General features: G+C 46.7%; 1 protein-coding gene across 10 annotated transcripts in view; it reads right to left on the bottom strand.

Annotated features, from left to right (window-relative positions):
• Window positions 1-2,039: 2,039 nt before the first annotated feature.
• Window positions 2,040-16,688, bottom strand: part of SMARCC2 (SWI/SNF related BAF chromatin remodeling complex subunit C2) — a 30,007-nt gene continuing 15,358 nt past the window's right edge. The window contains exons 14-29 of one of the 10 annotated variants that reach the window (XM_028721343.2): window positions 16,409-16,539; window positions 16,248-16,319; window positions 15,505-15,618; window positions 14,986-15,139; window positions 14,488-14,580; window positions 13,943-14,062; window positions 13,537-13,599; window positions 12,617-12,875; window positions 11,145-11,468; window positions 10,606-10,670; window positions 10,075-10,204; window positions 8,783-8,949; window positions 7,957-8,091; window positions 6,476-6,851; window positions 4,406-4,774; window positions 2,040-2,534 (exon numbers count right to left, since the gene is read on the bottom strand). In XM_028721343.2, coding sequence (XP_028577176.2) covers window positions 2,458-2,534; window positions 4,406-4,774; window positions 6,476-6,851; window positions 7,957-8,091; window positions 8,783-8,949; window positions 10,075-10,204; window positions 10,606-10,670; window positions 11,145-11,468; window positions 12,617-12,875; window positions 13,537-13,599; window positions 13,943-14,062; window positions 14,488-14,580; window positions 14,986-15,139; window positions 15,505-15,618; window positions 16,248-16,319; window positions 16,409-16,539 — 2,649 coding nt within the window. In that variant the 3' untranslated portion in view covers window positions 2,040-2,457. The remainder of the gene's footprint in view (window positions 2,535-4,405; window positions 4,775-6,475; window positions 6,852-7,956; window positions 8,092-8,782; window positions 8,950-10,074; window positions 10,205-10,605; window positions 10,671-11,144; window positions 11,469-12,616; window positions 12,876-13,536; window positions 13,600-13,942; window positions 14,063-14,487; window positions 14,581-14,985; window positions 15,140-15,504; window positions 15,619-16,247; window positions 16,320-16,408; window positions 16,540-16,688) is intronic. The other 9 variants (XM_028721346.2, XM_028721344.2, XM_028721347.2 and 6 more) reach the window with 9 other exon arrangements.

Here is a 16,688-nt window from a genome sequence, read left to right as displayed (position 1 = left end):
ACAGTGTCACCTTAAAGGAAAGGTGGGATGTAAATGTAATAAATCTAGAAGACTGAGTGGTATCCAATGAAGTTTTACTCAGAGTAGACCCTTTGAAATTAATGAACAAGGCACGGCTGCATAAAGTTGGGTTGCTGTTACAGGTTCTGCGAAAGCAGTCGTAGCATGTGTTTGTTCGTTCTTGCAACATCTTGCTGCTGCTCAGTAAAACCCAGTAATTTATGGAGTACAGCTTTGATTCCCCTAGAACACATGAGGGGGCTTTGCCCTGTCAAGGAATAGTCTCCATCGCCTGCCCTCCTTCACCATTCTTGGAAACAGTGCTACTGTCGTCCTCCATTATTACTATTTTTAAATGGCAGGAATTTGAAAAGCCAAAACCTGAGCCATTGTTAATGGCCCTTTCCTCAATTAATCCTAGCTGTCAAAATGTGACTGCTTTGAACAGAAGGGCACATTTCCTACTTTTGTAAGCAGCCTAATATGGAAAGGTGCCTGGAGCAGCACCAAATAAAGGCAGCTGGGCAAGGCATGTGCACCACATAGCAGGATTTGAAGAGAGGGAGGTTTTGAAGCCTGTGGCGAGGGAAGGAGAGCAGATGCCACTGCCTAGTGACCACAATGAGAGCTCTGATAATATACAGTAATGGCAGACAACCCTGAAAAGAGTGGCTTTTTCATGGTATGCAGCTGTAGGGCACCAGTCAGGCCTGTTATATGAATGTAACCCATTAAATGGAGAAACGTCTCATCTAGAAGGCAAGCAGTAAGACCAAACTGAGGTCCAGGTTTTGTTTTTTTTAAAAGACGTGTTCCTTGTAACAATCCCTGGAAATAGAACTGTGCATAGGATGTGAAGGGGGAAACGGTTATGCTTATGCCTACATATACCTGTCCTACTCCTACCTGGAGTAAAATTAACATGTTGCACATTCCCCCCCTTGACGAAGGATTTGTTTTTAAACTCTAAGGTTAAACAAAGTAAGGCTGGGTTTGTGCTTCAAAAAGCTGCAGGGTATGGCTGGAGGGTTTCCAAGTACTGGATACAGGGCAGCACGACAAAAGTGGAAACATTAAATGCTCCTCTGGAGTTGCACAAAGGAGCCGCATAAAGCAGTAAAGGTACAGAAAGGAAAGGTGGACTTAGCAGATGAAGTTTATCCTGGAGTGGGTTACTTGTCATGCTAGGCAGAGCCATGGAAGTGGTTTACTCCTTGTAGGGTGAGGAGCCCACTTTGGAGCAAAGGGGCCTTAAAAGAATTTCAACGCTACACTTTTTTTTTGCCTTGAGCATCTGTACAAATACCACTCTTACTCCTTCCCTTCCTGTGCAAGAAATCCACGTGATGGAAAGAGAAACATCGCACTCCTGAAGGACAAGGCATCGCTGTTATTTTTGTGAGAGGCAGCCCTATTTTGTGGGGTAACGAAAGAGAAGTATCACTGGAATCCCCCAAACAATGGAAATGGCATGGAAGTAATTTATAGCTTAACAAGACTACATGTAGAATGAACATAGGCAATTGTAAGCTGCGGCCGTGGAGTAACAATTTCGCCACACACCTCAAATTATGTTGCTTCATTGGAGCAAATAGTTTCTCATGGGTGGCAGCTCGTTTACCTTTTAAAAACTGCTCGCCTTAAGTTGTCTTCAAAACCATTTCATTGTTTTTTGGTTCCCTGATGTTGACTGGGTATTTTAAAAATATATTTGGGGACCTCCTTTGCTTTGGTTGTAATTCAATCTAAGCTATCTCAACAAATAATTATTCAGCTTTTGGTGTAAAAAAGACTCCAGATAACATTCTCTCCTTTATGTTTCTGACACCAAATAGTGCTGCCCAAACTGCTGAAAACTACTCTCTCTTTAATGCATAAGCTACACATAAGTAAAATTTCCCTGCATCAGTGAATTTTTTTTAAAAAAAAATTGCTCCGGTACAAACACCGTGTCCCCCTCAGCCTGCAATACCTTTTCCCCCCGTAAATAAGCCCACTCCCAAGTAGATTGCCGTTTTCCCTGCAGAGGAGACGGAGAATATTTTTGTTAATTTTTCTTTATTGTTTAAAAAAAAGCGAGACAGACACATACAAGGGGGAGTTAAACTCCCTTTTCAACCATGTTTAAAATCAAAGCCCTCTATAAATAGCAGTGGCTGTTTGGAGATAATTTCTTCTCCCTGCCGCCACCCCCACCCCAGCAATTAGAAACACCTTTAAATAAAGTCTTGGTACAACTGGATACAAAAAAAGCATTGGGGACATGAGGTGGGGCAGAGACACACACGGGAAGGGAGTCAACACAGCCAAATCCTCTTCCTCCTTGGATCACTGTTTCGAAGCCTTTTTAAAACCCATCCAAATAGAATCCATGTTTAACACGATTTAGGGTTTTCCTGTCCTTCCAAGTGATCAGGGCTCACCGAGGAAGAGCCAAGAAGCGCCGCTTGTAGCTTCTCACTGTGTGGGTGGGACTGGTGTGGCCGTGCTGGGACTGGGAGCAATGGGATCCGGCTGAAGTGAAGGCCCTTGATCTGGGTTGAAAGGGGAGAGAAGTGAGACGTTAGGGGAGGTTGGCAGTGCTGCAAATACAAGCATTACCTCGCTGCCACTTTTTGTGTGATAAAAATGAGTGTTCTGGTGTCAGTTATTTAATTCAAAACCCTAATGGAGGGAAATTGCAACATCAATATCCATTGCACTGGAAAGACTTAAAAGGCTCAGCCTCCCTATTCCTACTGCCATGCAGTCTCTTTCGCCTGATGCCCTATCAGACTGCAGAATCACCTGATATTTCAGTACCCCAGACCCCGTAGTAGGAAGGCAGTAGGTGAGTGCATAGCCCCCTCTAATGCCTATCAAATCAATTTCAGAAAAGTTTAGATCCCTTGCCAATTTGGGAGCATTTTCTTCCGATTCTGAAGAGCATCACTACAGTACAATTTGTTCGAAATACTTTAGATCCTGAAAGAGAAAGCAGGTGAGGAGGTAGCAAATGAATTGCTGGATGTGCTGCCAGTTTCCTTTGTGCCAAGTTTAGAGAAGAAAGTGGTTAGCAACACTGCTTACTGTCACATCCCATAGCGGATATGAGAAGGTTATGGCTTTGTCATTAAAGCATACTGTAATCTACTGCTGCCCAGAGGGAGAACCTAGGTCTCATTCCTGTTTACAACAGAATGCAAATGGAATGTAAGAGACAACAAAACTGATGACATGGTTATCTATGACTCTAGTGGAAATAATTCAATAAATCAAGATGGCTCAAAACAAGCAAGCCATGCCAAACAATACATATGAGATGCAGTTTCAAGCACTAGCTCATTGCATGCTATTTCCCCTAATGCTTTTTTTTGGGGGGGGGGGACAGGACACATTTAATCCTAGATGGAAAAGCCATCTTCCAAACTCAAACAAGACAGAGATGCATAGGTATAAGATGATGCAATTCTACTGTAAATCTCAAATGTCACTATTAAAACAAGATGTCTAATTAAGTGAATATATAAAGATATGCATAGTTTGCACATCTGCCCCTGATGCAGAAAGCGAAAGAAAGAATCCATGCCTGGATACTAATGAAGTATAAGGCAAAATTCTGCCTCTAGGTAACAGTGAGCTTTGAAAAGCTAAAGGTACATAAATATGGTCACATGTGGAAAGTAACTGCATATTGCCTCCAATAGGGTTTAAAGATCCCACTGCACTGGACTGCTAAGCATGCAAGGTCAGAAAATGCACACCATTCAGCTTTGACCCAGCCTATACACCAAACATGTAACTGCATAAACTGTTAACTCCTTTTCTAAGGAATAGCTTTCTTTTTTCTCCCCATGTGCAAGATATTCCTAGGGCAAAGTGGTGAAGTTGATTGGACGCATATGTGTCTTGACTTGAGGCTGATTTATTCAACTCCAGGACACTCCTAATACATTTGCACAGCATTACGGCCACTTCACACAGGACACTTTCCAAACATGGGCATAATTTCTGTGTAAGGCAGGGAGGGGGGAGAGAAAAAACTTCCTCCTTTATAGAATCTTGGCCTAAAAGGGACTCGGGAACATCCAAGTTCCTGCCTGGGAAAGGGAAGCTGTGGCCCTCAAGATCCTCTGCATCGTTCCTAATAAGTGGCCCTGCTGGATGGGGCTGATGGGAGTTGGAGTCCAACAGCACCTGGTCGGCCACAGGTTCCCCACTCTGCTACACACACACACACACACACACCATATTTACTTGTGAATTGTAATGCGTGTATTTTGCCACAGGAATGCAGGTGGGGAAGCTTCCACAATGTCAAACAAAGCGCCCTGAGCCCAATGACCTTGCACAGCACCTAGCATTTCTGCATGTGAAATCCTCTCCCCCTCTCCCATCCCGCCATGATCTCTGGGTCAATTCTCACCTGATCCAACACCAGCATTTGAAAGGAGGCTGCCCTGCATGGCTGCCACGATAGCGGGGCTCTGGGCAGCTGCGGAACCGTGAGGCAGTGGGGTGGCAGGAGGGTGCAGGGTGCTAGTGATGTTGACGATGGGCGGATTAGCCATGCTGCACGCAAGGTTACCATGCACTGGATGGATGGGCGCGTTAGCAGGGAAGTTAATGCCGATGGAGTCTGTTACGTTACTAGCCATGCTAAATGGGATGGAGGCAGGCATTCCGAAAGGCAGAGCCGAGGGGATATTACCAGCCATGGCAGGGTGAACGGTTGCTGGGACTGCCCCAGGGAGAATCTGGGAGGATGGCTGCTGGCTGGGGAACGGAGGCTGGGCTTCAGAGGGAGAGAGAGACAGAAAGAACTAATTAAGTGTGACGGTTAAGCAGGCAAGCAATGACTTAACATGACCCATTTGCATCCAATAGGGTTTAAAGATCCCATTGCACTGGACTCCTAAGCATGCATGGTCAGAAAATGCACACCATTCACCTTTGACCCAGCCTATATACCAAACTGGGCACAAAAAATTATTCTTCAAAGCCAAATGTGTAGCAACCACCCACCCAGGAGACTGACTTGATGCTGAAATATATAATTTTTATAAACATTTACTGGGATGATTTGGAACCAGAACCAGAACCAGAAATAGTGTACCCCATAAAAATTTGGAAGTGTTGTCCAAGAAATAAAATGTCCAGCTTTATAAGCAAGGCTGACACGTTATGATTGCTGCTTCCACATTTTTATGACACTTGTGAATGTGCAGCTTTGGTTCATTTCACAGATTAGAGCCCAACAAGAACCTCTGGTCTGGTTGTATGTATGTTGCTCCAGTAACATTTGTACTCTACAAATGACTTTCTCATGCAAAGGTTAGTTGCGGTTGCTTAGGATCAGACCACAGGGAACTGGGTGGATGCCACTGAATGCCACTGCAGTAGCATATGAACTGAAGTTTACTCTTTCATATTACCGGTAGTTCCCATAATCTCCTGTGAGGTGCGTAGGCTGGCATTAATCTTGTTTCGCACACAGAATAAAAGACACTTGAGTTCCTCAAAACCATGAGCCCGCTGTTGCCAATCTCATCTTCAACCCACATCTTCCAGATCTAAGCCTTTCTCCCCTGGCCTCTGAAGCACAACCACACAATTTACTGGGTTGTACAATCTCTAAAGCCTTTTCATACAACCCCCTCATGTGTACACTTCACATGAAATGGGGAGGCAGCATTATTCCCAGTGACCCCACCCCTTGACACCCACACATTCAGCAGGACCATGTGAAAACAAGAATCCTATGTATTTTATTCATATAAAAATGTATACCCCACCTTTCTAACAACACTGGTATTCCGTAAGGATGCCCACATAAATTAAAATCACAGTGCAACATGAAACATTATAAAATCACACTGTATCTACCACAAATTACAAGTCAAAAGCATCCTTTCAGCTGAAAGCATCCATTTTGGGCTTGTTGTAAATACCTAAAACACTCCCAGCAATGCCACTGCAGACTCTCAAAAGGCTCTGTAAGCAGCTGGTTCCATTAGATCATGAGTAGAGATGTCAAAGTTCCAAAAGTTCTGAAGCTATGAAAAAAGCCTGGGCTTTCCCCAGTTTTTAAAAAGAACTCTTTACATACTGAAAGCCGCTTTGTTACTTTAGGAGCATAAAGTGCATTATGTATGAATTGGTTTACCACAGAATACACTTTATTCAGAACATAATTATGAACTGATTTTCTTTTTTCAAGTTTTTGTTACAAATGGAGCTACAAGCTTCTGAACTGTAAAGAATCTAGCATCTCTTTGGTTTTGACCAAGGGAACAGGTCCCTTCAGCTCTGGAGCTGACCTCGAAGAAGCCAGACCTGTAGCCTTTCTGCTCTGACTGCAGAAGCTCTGCAAAGCCTTGGCACACCCTTCCTAGCCCTGATATTTGCAATGTGAGAGATGAAGCCTTGTGTGCCCTTGCAGAGCACAGTTTCGTTCTGCCCTTGGTGGATCAAACGAAAAGCTGGTCCCACTTACCATGAGAACCTGCAGAAGGCTGTCCAGTCTGACCTGGGCCTGTCTGTGGAGCTCCAGCGGCTGCGGGCTGTGGCTGAGCAGCCACTGGCTGCCCAATCTGTTCTGCTGGAGCCAAACTGCTGGGCTGCCCTACGGTGCTGGTGGCCGGCACAGAAGCCTGGGCGATGGGCATGGAGTGTGCAGCTGGTGCCAGAGGAGCCCCTGAAGGAGGGAGGGGCTGTGTGCCCACAGAGAGAGGCGGTGGCGGTGGCTGCTGCTGCTGCTGTTGGTGCATCTGCTGGAAATGTTGCTGGCGAGCGCGCATCTCAGCATACTTGAGCTGCTCCATGTGGAAGGCCTGTCGGTCAGCCAGGAGCTGCTGCCTCTGGTACTCTAGCTACAGAGAGATCAGGGACAGGTTATGCTGGACAAGTTCTCTATTCCAAACCCCCTCATGCAGTGCTCTCTCTTCCCGTAGTTTCTTTTCTTCTCCTAACATGGCCACACATTTTTACTCCGCTGCACAGGCTTCGTTACACACGGAGCCTAATGTTCCCAGGCATCTGCTGGAGCCAAATCTACTTAGCTCCAGCAAGTAACTGCAGCATGTGCCTTCAGAGCATTCTCTGGGCTTCCCATACAGACCACTGCCTGGCTGCAAGTAAGAAGAATTGTGGCTGTCAACTGTGGGATGTAATCCTTATAGCAGTCAAATACAACATTCTTTGTTTGCCTAGAGTGGACGCAGACAGGGAGATGTTGATCCAGCCAGCTGAACTTCCTGTTACACCTGGTCTGGAGCATCCTCCCCCTGCATGTGACCAGGTAGGTGGCCGTGACCCTTGCAGACCCCACAAAAGGTCCAGTCACGCAGCCATCTTTCTCTTTTGGACTTTCTTGACTCTTTCTTCTCTTGGACTGCACTGCTGGCTCTCAGCCGGCAGCACAAGGGCCCATCCTCACAAAGGATGTAAGACACATTCTGGAACTGTAATTACAAGCTAAAGCCTGCCTTCAGGGATCATACAGTGAACTGAATGTAAGTAAACTTCTTGTTACTGTTTAAGGAAGACTGTTGTGTCTTTATTTCTTTTTAAGAGGGAACAAAAGGGGACTTACCAGGAATAAACTCCAATCTGGGCATGCCAGATTGGATTGCTTAACTAAAGAGATTCAAACGAATTTGCAAACTAGCTTCCTGCTGTGTAAAGGGGAATGAGCTCTGCTATATGACTCACTAGCGTGAGTGAGGAAGGATAACACTTAATCAATATATTCTCTCCTACTGTCCACAACATTCCCACATCAACTAGGGAAGATACAAAACAAACAGAGGCTGTGGCAGCGCCTAGAGCAGGAGTTCCCACAAAACCCAGAAGCGCGTGCGCGCGCGCACACACGCACACACACACACACACGTTAAGTTGCATCCTAGCATGGGGTTCAACCTGCTTTGGGCAGAGTAAGCAGCGCTGGCGTCAAGAGGGCACAAGTGTACTCACTGCCTCGCGCTCCCGGTCCATGATGGTCTCCAGCTCCTCGAAGTGCCTTAGCTTGATCTCAAGCTTCTTCATCTGTGTCTCCACCAGCAAGGCAACCAGAGACTTGATCTTCCGCTCTTCCACAGCTGCCAAGTGCTGCAGAGAAAGGGAAGAGAGGGTGGATCAAAGCTCTGGAAGTAGCATGCCCTACAGAGCTCTAAGAAAAACCCAGAGACCAAAACTTCCCAGCAGAGGAGGATTGCCCTACCCCCCCCCCCTTTCTACATCTTCAGAAGTTACCCCACACCTTAAGCCTTCATGCCTAAAGCAGGACTGAGAGATTGTCAGATTAGAAGCTGGGTTCAGAATTCCAACCCATGAGTCACCCAAGTGAGACAGCAAAAACAGAGAGCCTGGATGCATGGCAACATGACCAGCTTACTGGCCCTGCTAACTTGTTGGGCTGCCTAAAACATGTCGCATACAATATGCCAATAAGCCGAACATTAGCAGTGCAACTATTTTCCTCATATTCCAGAGGAAGGATGGAAGCCAAGAGATTCTGTAGCTTTCCTAAAGAGATAAAGGAAACTTATGGCTGAGGTGTGGATCTCAACTAGGGACCTCACTGCATCCGTTGTATTGACTTTTCAACTTCTGCCTGCTGTTTAGCTTCATGCCATTTATAAAACTTGTAACCCACTTTATATGTTTTTACCATGGGGTTGCAGCCTAGCAACTGCACGACTATATAAAAGCAATTTGCTTCTTAGAAGGTCAGTCCGAATGGCAACCCCACACGTCCATCTGGCCTATGGAGAAGCCAGCCAATCCTGCAGCCACTGACCTTCGCCTTCACTGCTGCCGCTGCCAAAGCTGCTGCCGCCGCCGTGGAAAGATTGCCCTCGCCTATGTCCCTCTCCACTTTGGTCTTCCGCTCTGCCTCGGCCTCCGCCAGATCCTTGGGCCCTTCTTCACTACCATCCTTGGGTTCTTTTTCCTTTTCCCCATCAGCTGAGGAGGAGAAAAACAATTTATGGGCAGGTGTGTGTGTGTGATCTCCTGGGCTACTATTGCTTAGAAAGAGGGGGAATATCCTTCAGTGCCCAGAGTTTATCACTGCACATTTTTTCATGCACTCAAAAGGCTGATCAAGCACAGGTGGGATGGGAAGGAAGGAAGGAAGGAAGGAAGGAAGGAAGGAAGGAAGGAAGGAAAGAGGGAGGGAGGGAGGGAGGGAGGGAGGGAGGGAGGGAAGGAAGGAAGGAAGGAAGGAAGGAAGGAAGGAAGGAAGGAAGGAAGGAAGGACAGCAAGAAATTCATGAGTGGATGTTTTCTTTGTGGTACTAGTTGCTGTAGTAGTAGTAGTAGTAATCATCATCATCATAAAAAGAAGAGGAATTTGTTGTGCCCTAGCCACTCTGGCCAGCTTCCAACAAAATATAAAACACACATCAGACATTAAAAGCTTCCCGAAACAGGGCTGCCTTCAGATGTCTACAAAAAGTCATATGATTGTACAGGGCAGGTGCGACTACTGGGAAAGCCCTCTGCCTGGCTCCCTGTAGCTTCACTTCTTGCAGTGAGGGAACCACCAGAAGGCCCTTGGAGCTGGACCTCAGTGTCCAGGCTGAACGATGGGGTGGAGACGCTCTTTCCGGTATACAAGACCGAAGCTGTTTAGGGCTTTAAAGATCAACACCAACACTTTGAATTGTGCTTGGAATGTTTACTTTACTGCTCTGTTAATTCACCTTCTATCCCAACACTCTTCACACCCACCAACGCTACTAACCACAAGCTTTTCGATTTTGCAATGGCAGAGCTGTCCCATTCCCATTAGGTTCTTATGCCTCCAGGAGGCAAGTGGCATACTGTACCGCATTTAAGATAACAGTACCTCTGGCTGAGACTTTAGAACAGGGTTGGGTAAACTGTAGCCCTCCAGATGTTTGTTAGACTCCAACTCCCATCAGTCCCAGCCAGCGTGCTCAATCGTTACTGACGAGACATAGTTGAGCAACATCCGGAGGGAGCCCCTGCTTCAGAACATGTGACCACAGCATCCCAGCTCCGTTCAAGCTCCTAGTTCACTCGCTACTTTATGAGCTTTGCCATTACCCGGAAGGTGGTGCTCACCCATGGTGTCCCCGTCACTCTTGTCCATCTCCTTCTCGCCGTCAGCCTCTTTGCTTTTCTCTTCCTCTTTCCTGGGCACCTCTCCAAGTTTCTCCTTCACTTCCTCCTCCAGGGCGCCTTCTCTTGGTTCCTGCATTGAGAGAAGGGCTTGATTCCAACAGCTGCCTAATGCCTCTTAATCCTTCCCCTAGCTGTGGCATGGGGCACACAATATAGAAGGCACAATTGGAAAAGTCTCAGAACTGGAGCAGGGGATCTACAGTTATTATTCTAGTGGCCAGGAAAGTAGACCAGGATATATATTGCGATCAGAAGATTAATGAAGTGAAGGACTCTGAGGGACAGTTAGGTGTCAGCAGGGTAACATGGTGCCTTACTTTAGTTAGAAAAGTTGCAAGCTGGGGCTGCAAACATCCTGTGGGCATCCTATGAAGCATCTCCTCAGTTTCCTCCCTCTCCTACCTACGTATGCCCCATGGAGACTCATTTTTTGCTGAACATGTATCGGGGCTCATCCATGCCCTCCCGCACCTTCACCTCTTTCTTCTCTTCCGACGACGGAGGTTCTGCCCGGTTCTCATCTGTGCAGCTCTCTTCTGAGCAAGGAATGGAGAAACAGACAAGGAAAAAAAGATACCGATATTAAAGGCTGCAAGTAACGCTCCCTCCCACCCACTAAAGGGGGGGAAATTGGAAGAATGAATGGGAGTGGGAATCTGAATGGGTGAGAACCTGACTCAAGCACCTTTACAAGGAGTGACAGCTGAGGGACCCACCAGACTAAGGCCAATAAACTCTTCTCAGATTGCTGGTATTTTAGACCTGAGGCAAGTTCTGGACAGGAGCACCTTGAGAAGGGGAACTCCAAATGCCAGCCTCCACCTTCCCTCACTGCTCCGTTCCAGCTTAAGGCCAGGCACCCCCCAAGAAGGCAGGCCCCAGAAGCCTTTCACTGAGCCAGACTGTAACCTTCTGGAGGCGAAAGCTTTAGGCACACAGCCCAACCCATGATCTGCCCGGTCTGATGGGGTAGGGTGGGGTTAGATAGAGTGACGATGGGAATCCCTTACCCTGCGCCAGGCGATTGAGTGTGAGCTCCAGGCCGGAAGCCAGGCCGGCTCTGGTCTCCTGCGTCTCGGCACCCTTCTTAGTCCCCACCGCACACTGGGCGAGGTCCATCGAGGGCGCTTCACGGGATGAAGCGCGGAAGGCGCCCCGCTCGCCCCCCTCACCTATTCTCTCCAGCTCATCGGATGTGGTCCCTGCAATTCCGCTGCTCTCCAGACCAAATGCCGGGTCTGGCTTGCCTGTCACCTTGGCAGCTTCCTCCACCTTGCGGACATGAGCTTCAACCAAGGCTGTGGGGACCTCCTCCTTCATCTTGGAGAACTCCTCTGCAGAAGAGAGCCACAGGGTCAGCCGAAAGAGCAACGGGTGGCCAAACGGTGCGTGCAGGGAGGATACAGGGAGGGGGGCAAAATGGGCATTGCAGTGCAGCAAGAAATCCTATTGCACCTTTTCTACCCACTAGGAAGTGGCTGAGATAGGCAAGAGTTGCAGCTGAAACAGACTTGGGCGGGAGGCCACTGGGGACACAGGAGCTGAAGAACTGCATCTGATCAGGTGTAGTAGCTCTGCCAGCAATTAGCATCTCATTTCAACAACCACTATATGACATCCCGGTCTACTTTCTGAGTGCTAGTGGATGCACTTTCCACCTATCAGGACTTTCACACCTTATGGGGAGCACCTGAGTCCAACATCACATGTATGAATGCCATCTTCAAATATCTCAAGGGCTGTCACATGGAAGATGGAGCAAGTTTCTTTTCTCCTGCTCTGCAGAGTAGGACCCAAACCAATGACTTCAAGTTACAAGAAAGGAGATTCTGACTAAACATCAGGAAGAACTTTCTGGCAGTAAGAACTGTCTGACCGTGGAACAAACTCCCATGAGAGGTGGTAGACACTCCTACTTTGGAGGTTTTTAAGCAGGGGTTGGATGGCCATCTGCGATGGATGCTGTCGCTGCAGCATATACCTGTATTGTACTTGAGCCAAGTCATGAAAAGTGCCCTCATTTCCTCTACAAGATGAGACTGTGGAACAGAGTATTGGCTAGGTTTTCAGAAAGTAGCAAACTCAGAGATCTCAGACCAACAAAAGGTGAGGGAGGGGAAGTGAGAATGCTTGTTTGGGGACTTATCTGTGAGTCTCTGACCCAAGTTCAGCCTGGATATTAGCATCACATAAATGACAGCAAAAATTTCCTTACTGGTTCCCAGGATGCTGGCCTAGAATTTGGCATCCTATGACCCACAGCTTTCCTTTTTTTAAAAAAGTATTTAAGTCTGTAGAGAAAAGCTTGTTAACGTATGTGCACTATCAACTCTTAAAATGACAAGGCTGGACAGAATTTCCAGGAGTCTCTTGGACAGTGATGTCCTAGACCTGTTCTATAACTGCACCCATTTACAGACTTAATAGCCCTTCCGTCCCTAAGGGCGCGGTGGGGGGAGTCTGAAGGGCCCCAGTTAATTACCTAGGGCTGACTTGGCTGCTGCGGATGCCACACGAGGGTCCACAACAGAAGCCAAGAAGGCCACGGTGCTCATCACGGGGTTGCCCGACTGGCTGAAGGGAATGGGTTGATAGGCCAGAGGCCCAAGAGAGGCCTCCGAGTCCTCCAGGTAAGGGTCCTCGATAGGAAGACGCAGGAAATGCAGAATGCACTCGTCCTGCGTGCGGCTGCCAACGTGCTCAGAAACTTTGTTCCAGTCATCCTTGTACATCTCCAGAGCCTAAAAAGCAGTGAAGAGAAACGACACATTGGTCAGGGATCAGAAACAGCCAGTCAACAGCACCACAACAGATGTTCTACATGCCTGAAGCTTTTCAGAGGCCAGACTCACATTCAGTGCCCATGTTTAGTGTAGCTCCTAAATAAAGGCATATTTCTGCGCACAATTCAAAGTGTTGGTGTTGACCTTTAAAGCCCTAAATGGCTTCAGTCCCGTATACCTGAAGGAACATCTCCACCCCCATTGTTCAGCCCAGACACTGAGATCCAACTCCAAGGGCCTTCTGGTGGTTCCCTCAATGCAAGATGTCAAAGAGGTAAGAAAATGTTATGACTTTTCGTAGAGATTTGAAGGCAGTCTATATCAGGAAGCTTTTAATGTTTGATGTTGTGTTTTCTTCCTTTATATTTTGTTGGAAACCACCCAGAGTGGCTGGGGTAACCAGTCTGACTAGATGGGCGGTGTATAAGAAATTTGCTGTTGTTGTTGTTACAAATGTTGTATATTTTATGTATTTGTGAGTCAGGGATACAACTTTCAAAAATCTATTCAGTGTCTCAGTTCACAGTATGTGTGGGTGGTCTAAGCAAAAACTGGGGGCAGGAAGAGGAAGTGACTTAGGCACTTTTGTGGGAAGTTAATCATCTTTCTGTCCTCTCACCTCCAGCAGCAGCAGCGTCTCCTGCTCTGTCCACTCACGAGTAGCACTGGCAGCAGCTTTGCTCTGTGGGGAAACCACACATTAGAACACAACCCTGGTCACTTACCAGGAGGCCTCCAGCCCCATAATCTGACCATCACATGTCCTTAGAGGCCTCTCTTTCTCAATGAAAGGTTTTGGCATCCCTGCCTTGGAGGGGCTCTCTGTTCTTCAGCTGTACTCTCCGGCTCCGCCTTGGGCCAGAACTGGAGAGGAGCTGGCTGTTTCTCTCTTACCCAGTCCTGTGTCCCTGCATGATCTAGGCAGTGGGCGGAGGCAACCCGTTGTCTCTTGGTGGCCCTCTGTACACCAACCAGGGAATAGATATCTCACATGTGAGCAAACCCACCCTCTCCCCACTCTTTACCTTGGAAGGAGCATTCTTCTTGGTGTACATGTCAGTGCGAAGCCCAAAGTTTTGCATGTCTGGTGGCTTCTCCTTGCTCTTGTCAGGGAAGTTCAGCATCTGCTGGGAAGCTGTGGTTTGCTGGGGAAAGAGAAGAATGAGCTCCCTGTGATGGAAACACAGCCAGAGAGAAAACATCTCCATCACCGCATTCTATTTGTGGCCAATTTACAACATGGACTGCAATGGTTGGACAGCAACTATACACCTCTGTTGTGAAAAGATAGAAGTTGGATGGGTCTGAACTTTCAGTGGCAGATATCTGCAGGTGCCTTCTTTTTTGTGACTTGCTTGGCCTCTGACAATGAAACTTTACAGTTAGCCTATAAGGGAAACTATGACCAACATTTAAGAAACCCCTGAAGTGAGAGGTGTGACAATTCATCTCTTATGCATCCTAAAAACTGATGGGAAAGAAGGGGGGAAGTCCACGCAGCCCTGCTCTTTTAGACCCCAGAAACACTGACAATTTATAGTTCCCTTCCAGAAGCTCTCCTTTCTCCTACCAGCTCAGGTTTCCCCTTCACCGTCTCAGTGACAAGGTCTTCAATCTCTTTGCTCTTTCGTCCAGCCTTGGTATCGCTATCGCTCTGACGACTCTGAAGAATAAGCACAATTTTGCACTAAGCCCCAGTCTGATGTATCTTTTAGGATAGGAAGTGAAGTCTTTCACAGAAGCAGGGATGATTTGAAGCTAGCAAATTGATTCTAGCTTGCATGAATGTGGAAGTTCCCCCTGCTACTTCCTAGCTTTTTAAACCCAGACCAAGACAACCATTCTCTAAAGGGATTTTAGGTTGTCCCAATTACTCCCCACTCCCAATTTTTCTGATGCTCTAATTAATATGTCTACTAATTCATTTTATCAGATGTTTCTAGAGTCTTGTATAATTTCATTTTGCTTTTAATGTGTTTTGGACGCTGCCCCTTGAAGATTTTAAACCACCAAGCTATAAACATTTAAAATACCTAAATGAAATTGAATAAATTTCTTCTCACGTTACCTGGGGTGTTTTGGGCTGCAGTGGCACCAATCCCGAAGGGGTGTCAGCCAGAACATGGAAATGAGATGTAGGTGGTGGTCCCATGGGTGTCGGCCGGCTCTCTGCATCCACTTGGTAATTAATGAGTCCCCATTGTTCCAGGAAGGCGTGGACTCTGCATGAGAGGATCAGAGTTGGACCCGAAGCTCAGCCATGTGGCAAATTCTATTCTCTGCTTTTAAGAGGATCAGGAGCTGGACTCCCACCCCAGGACAAATTATCTGCCAAACAGCCAGATAAGGAAGATCAATTTTGTCAAACAAGAAGACTCTCAAGCAAAACCCCTGTTTCTTCTTCAACAGGGCATGTTCAGTTTTCATCACCTTTAATTAATTTTTACTATTAAACACAATGGGAGCTAAGAAACGAGGAAAAATCCTGTCGCACTAAGCGCTGTACGAAAGCTAGAATGCCAGAGGCAGCTTCTGTCTTGAATACATTCCTTCTGGCTTTGCTCAGCTATTCTGTTTCTCAGCATACCTCATGATGGCACACACATCCCCAGCCAGGTTCCGACGGCAGGCAGTCGAGGTTAGGTACTCCTGTGGATTGAGCCGGTATGTGTCAATCATGAAATTGCGGTATGCCAAGTAGCTAAAGTGCAGCAGGAAGAGAAAGGTGACAGTCAGAACCACTATTTATAACCCATGTCACCCTGTAAACTCTTCCCGTGATATTAAGACCCTTTCTCTCTCAAATACTACAGAGGCCAGTTCAGGACCTTTCCTTTTATTCAGACCAACAAAAGGACAAGTACAATGTTTCCCTAACTTTTTTTTACACTGACTACTTGAAAATTGCTGAGGGTCTTGGCAGACCACTTAATACTTTTTCTGTCCATTGTAGCAATTGTAATGCACTGTGCCAAATGCTGTATGTTTTTTAATTGTACCTTGTTACTGCTGTCATTTATTATATATGGCATTTTATTATTCCACAGAATTCAAACTGCAGTACAATTACATACAACATAAGAAAAAAAAGAAGCTACAAAAATACAAGTAAAAATCAATATGTTTAATGCAGTGGATGTGCAGTGGATCCCTGATTCAAACTGCAAGATTACATGCCATGGACCACTTGAATGAAACTTGAAAGCAAGTTTGGGAATCCCTGGACTAGGCAATAAGGAGGCTTCCCCCAGCCCTCCTCTTACCAGAGGAAAAAGGTTGCCACATTTACTATCCCAGAACAGACCTTACTGCTTATAAGAGCAATCTTACATTTCAGGAGTCTTTGACTTGTTTTTGCCATTGAAAAATTCCGGGAGGGCTCTCCGCTCAATAGCATGGACACTGAGGAAGAATCAAAAGGAAGCGTTAGAACAGACTGGAAGGATGGAGGTACTGAGAGGAAAAGCCCTGCCCGGTCCCCACTCAAGCACCTGTTATAGTCAAACCAGGCTGCGTAGCTGGGGATGATGATGTGATGCGTCTGTTCGGTGACATTGTCTTCATGTAGGTCAGGGTTCTTGGTCTGCTCTCCTTTGTTTCCAGCATTGTTCTCCTCTTCATCCTGAAACCAGAAAGCTCCTGAGTAGGCAGCCTGAGTGCCCATTGTTTTCTTACGACTTTTGTTGTTAAGCTTCATTTTAAGAGAAACCTAGGGTGGAATTGCTTGTTCATGCAGCACTCAGAAAACCTGAGTCCTTCTCAGAGGATGAC

Source organism: Podarcis muralis, chromosome 2 (assembly GCF_964188315.1).
Source record: "Podarcis muralis chromosome 2, rPodMur119.hap1.1, whole genome shotgun sequence".
Taxonomy (NCBI): domain Eukaryota; kingdom Metazoa; phylum Chordata; class Lepidosauria; order Squamata; family Lacertidae; genus Podarcis; species Podarcis muralis.
This window is presented reverse-complemented; position numbering and strand designations above follow the sequence as displayed.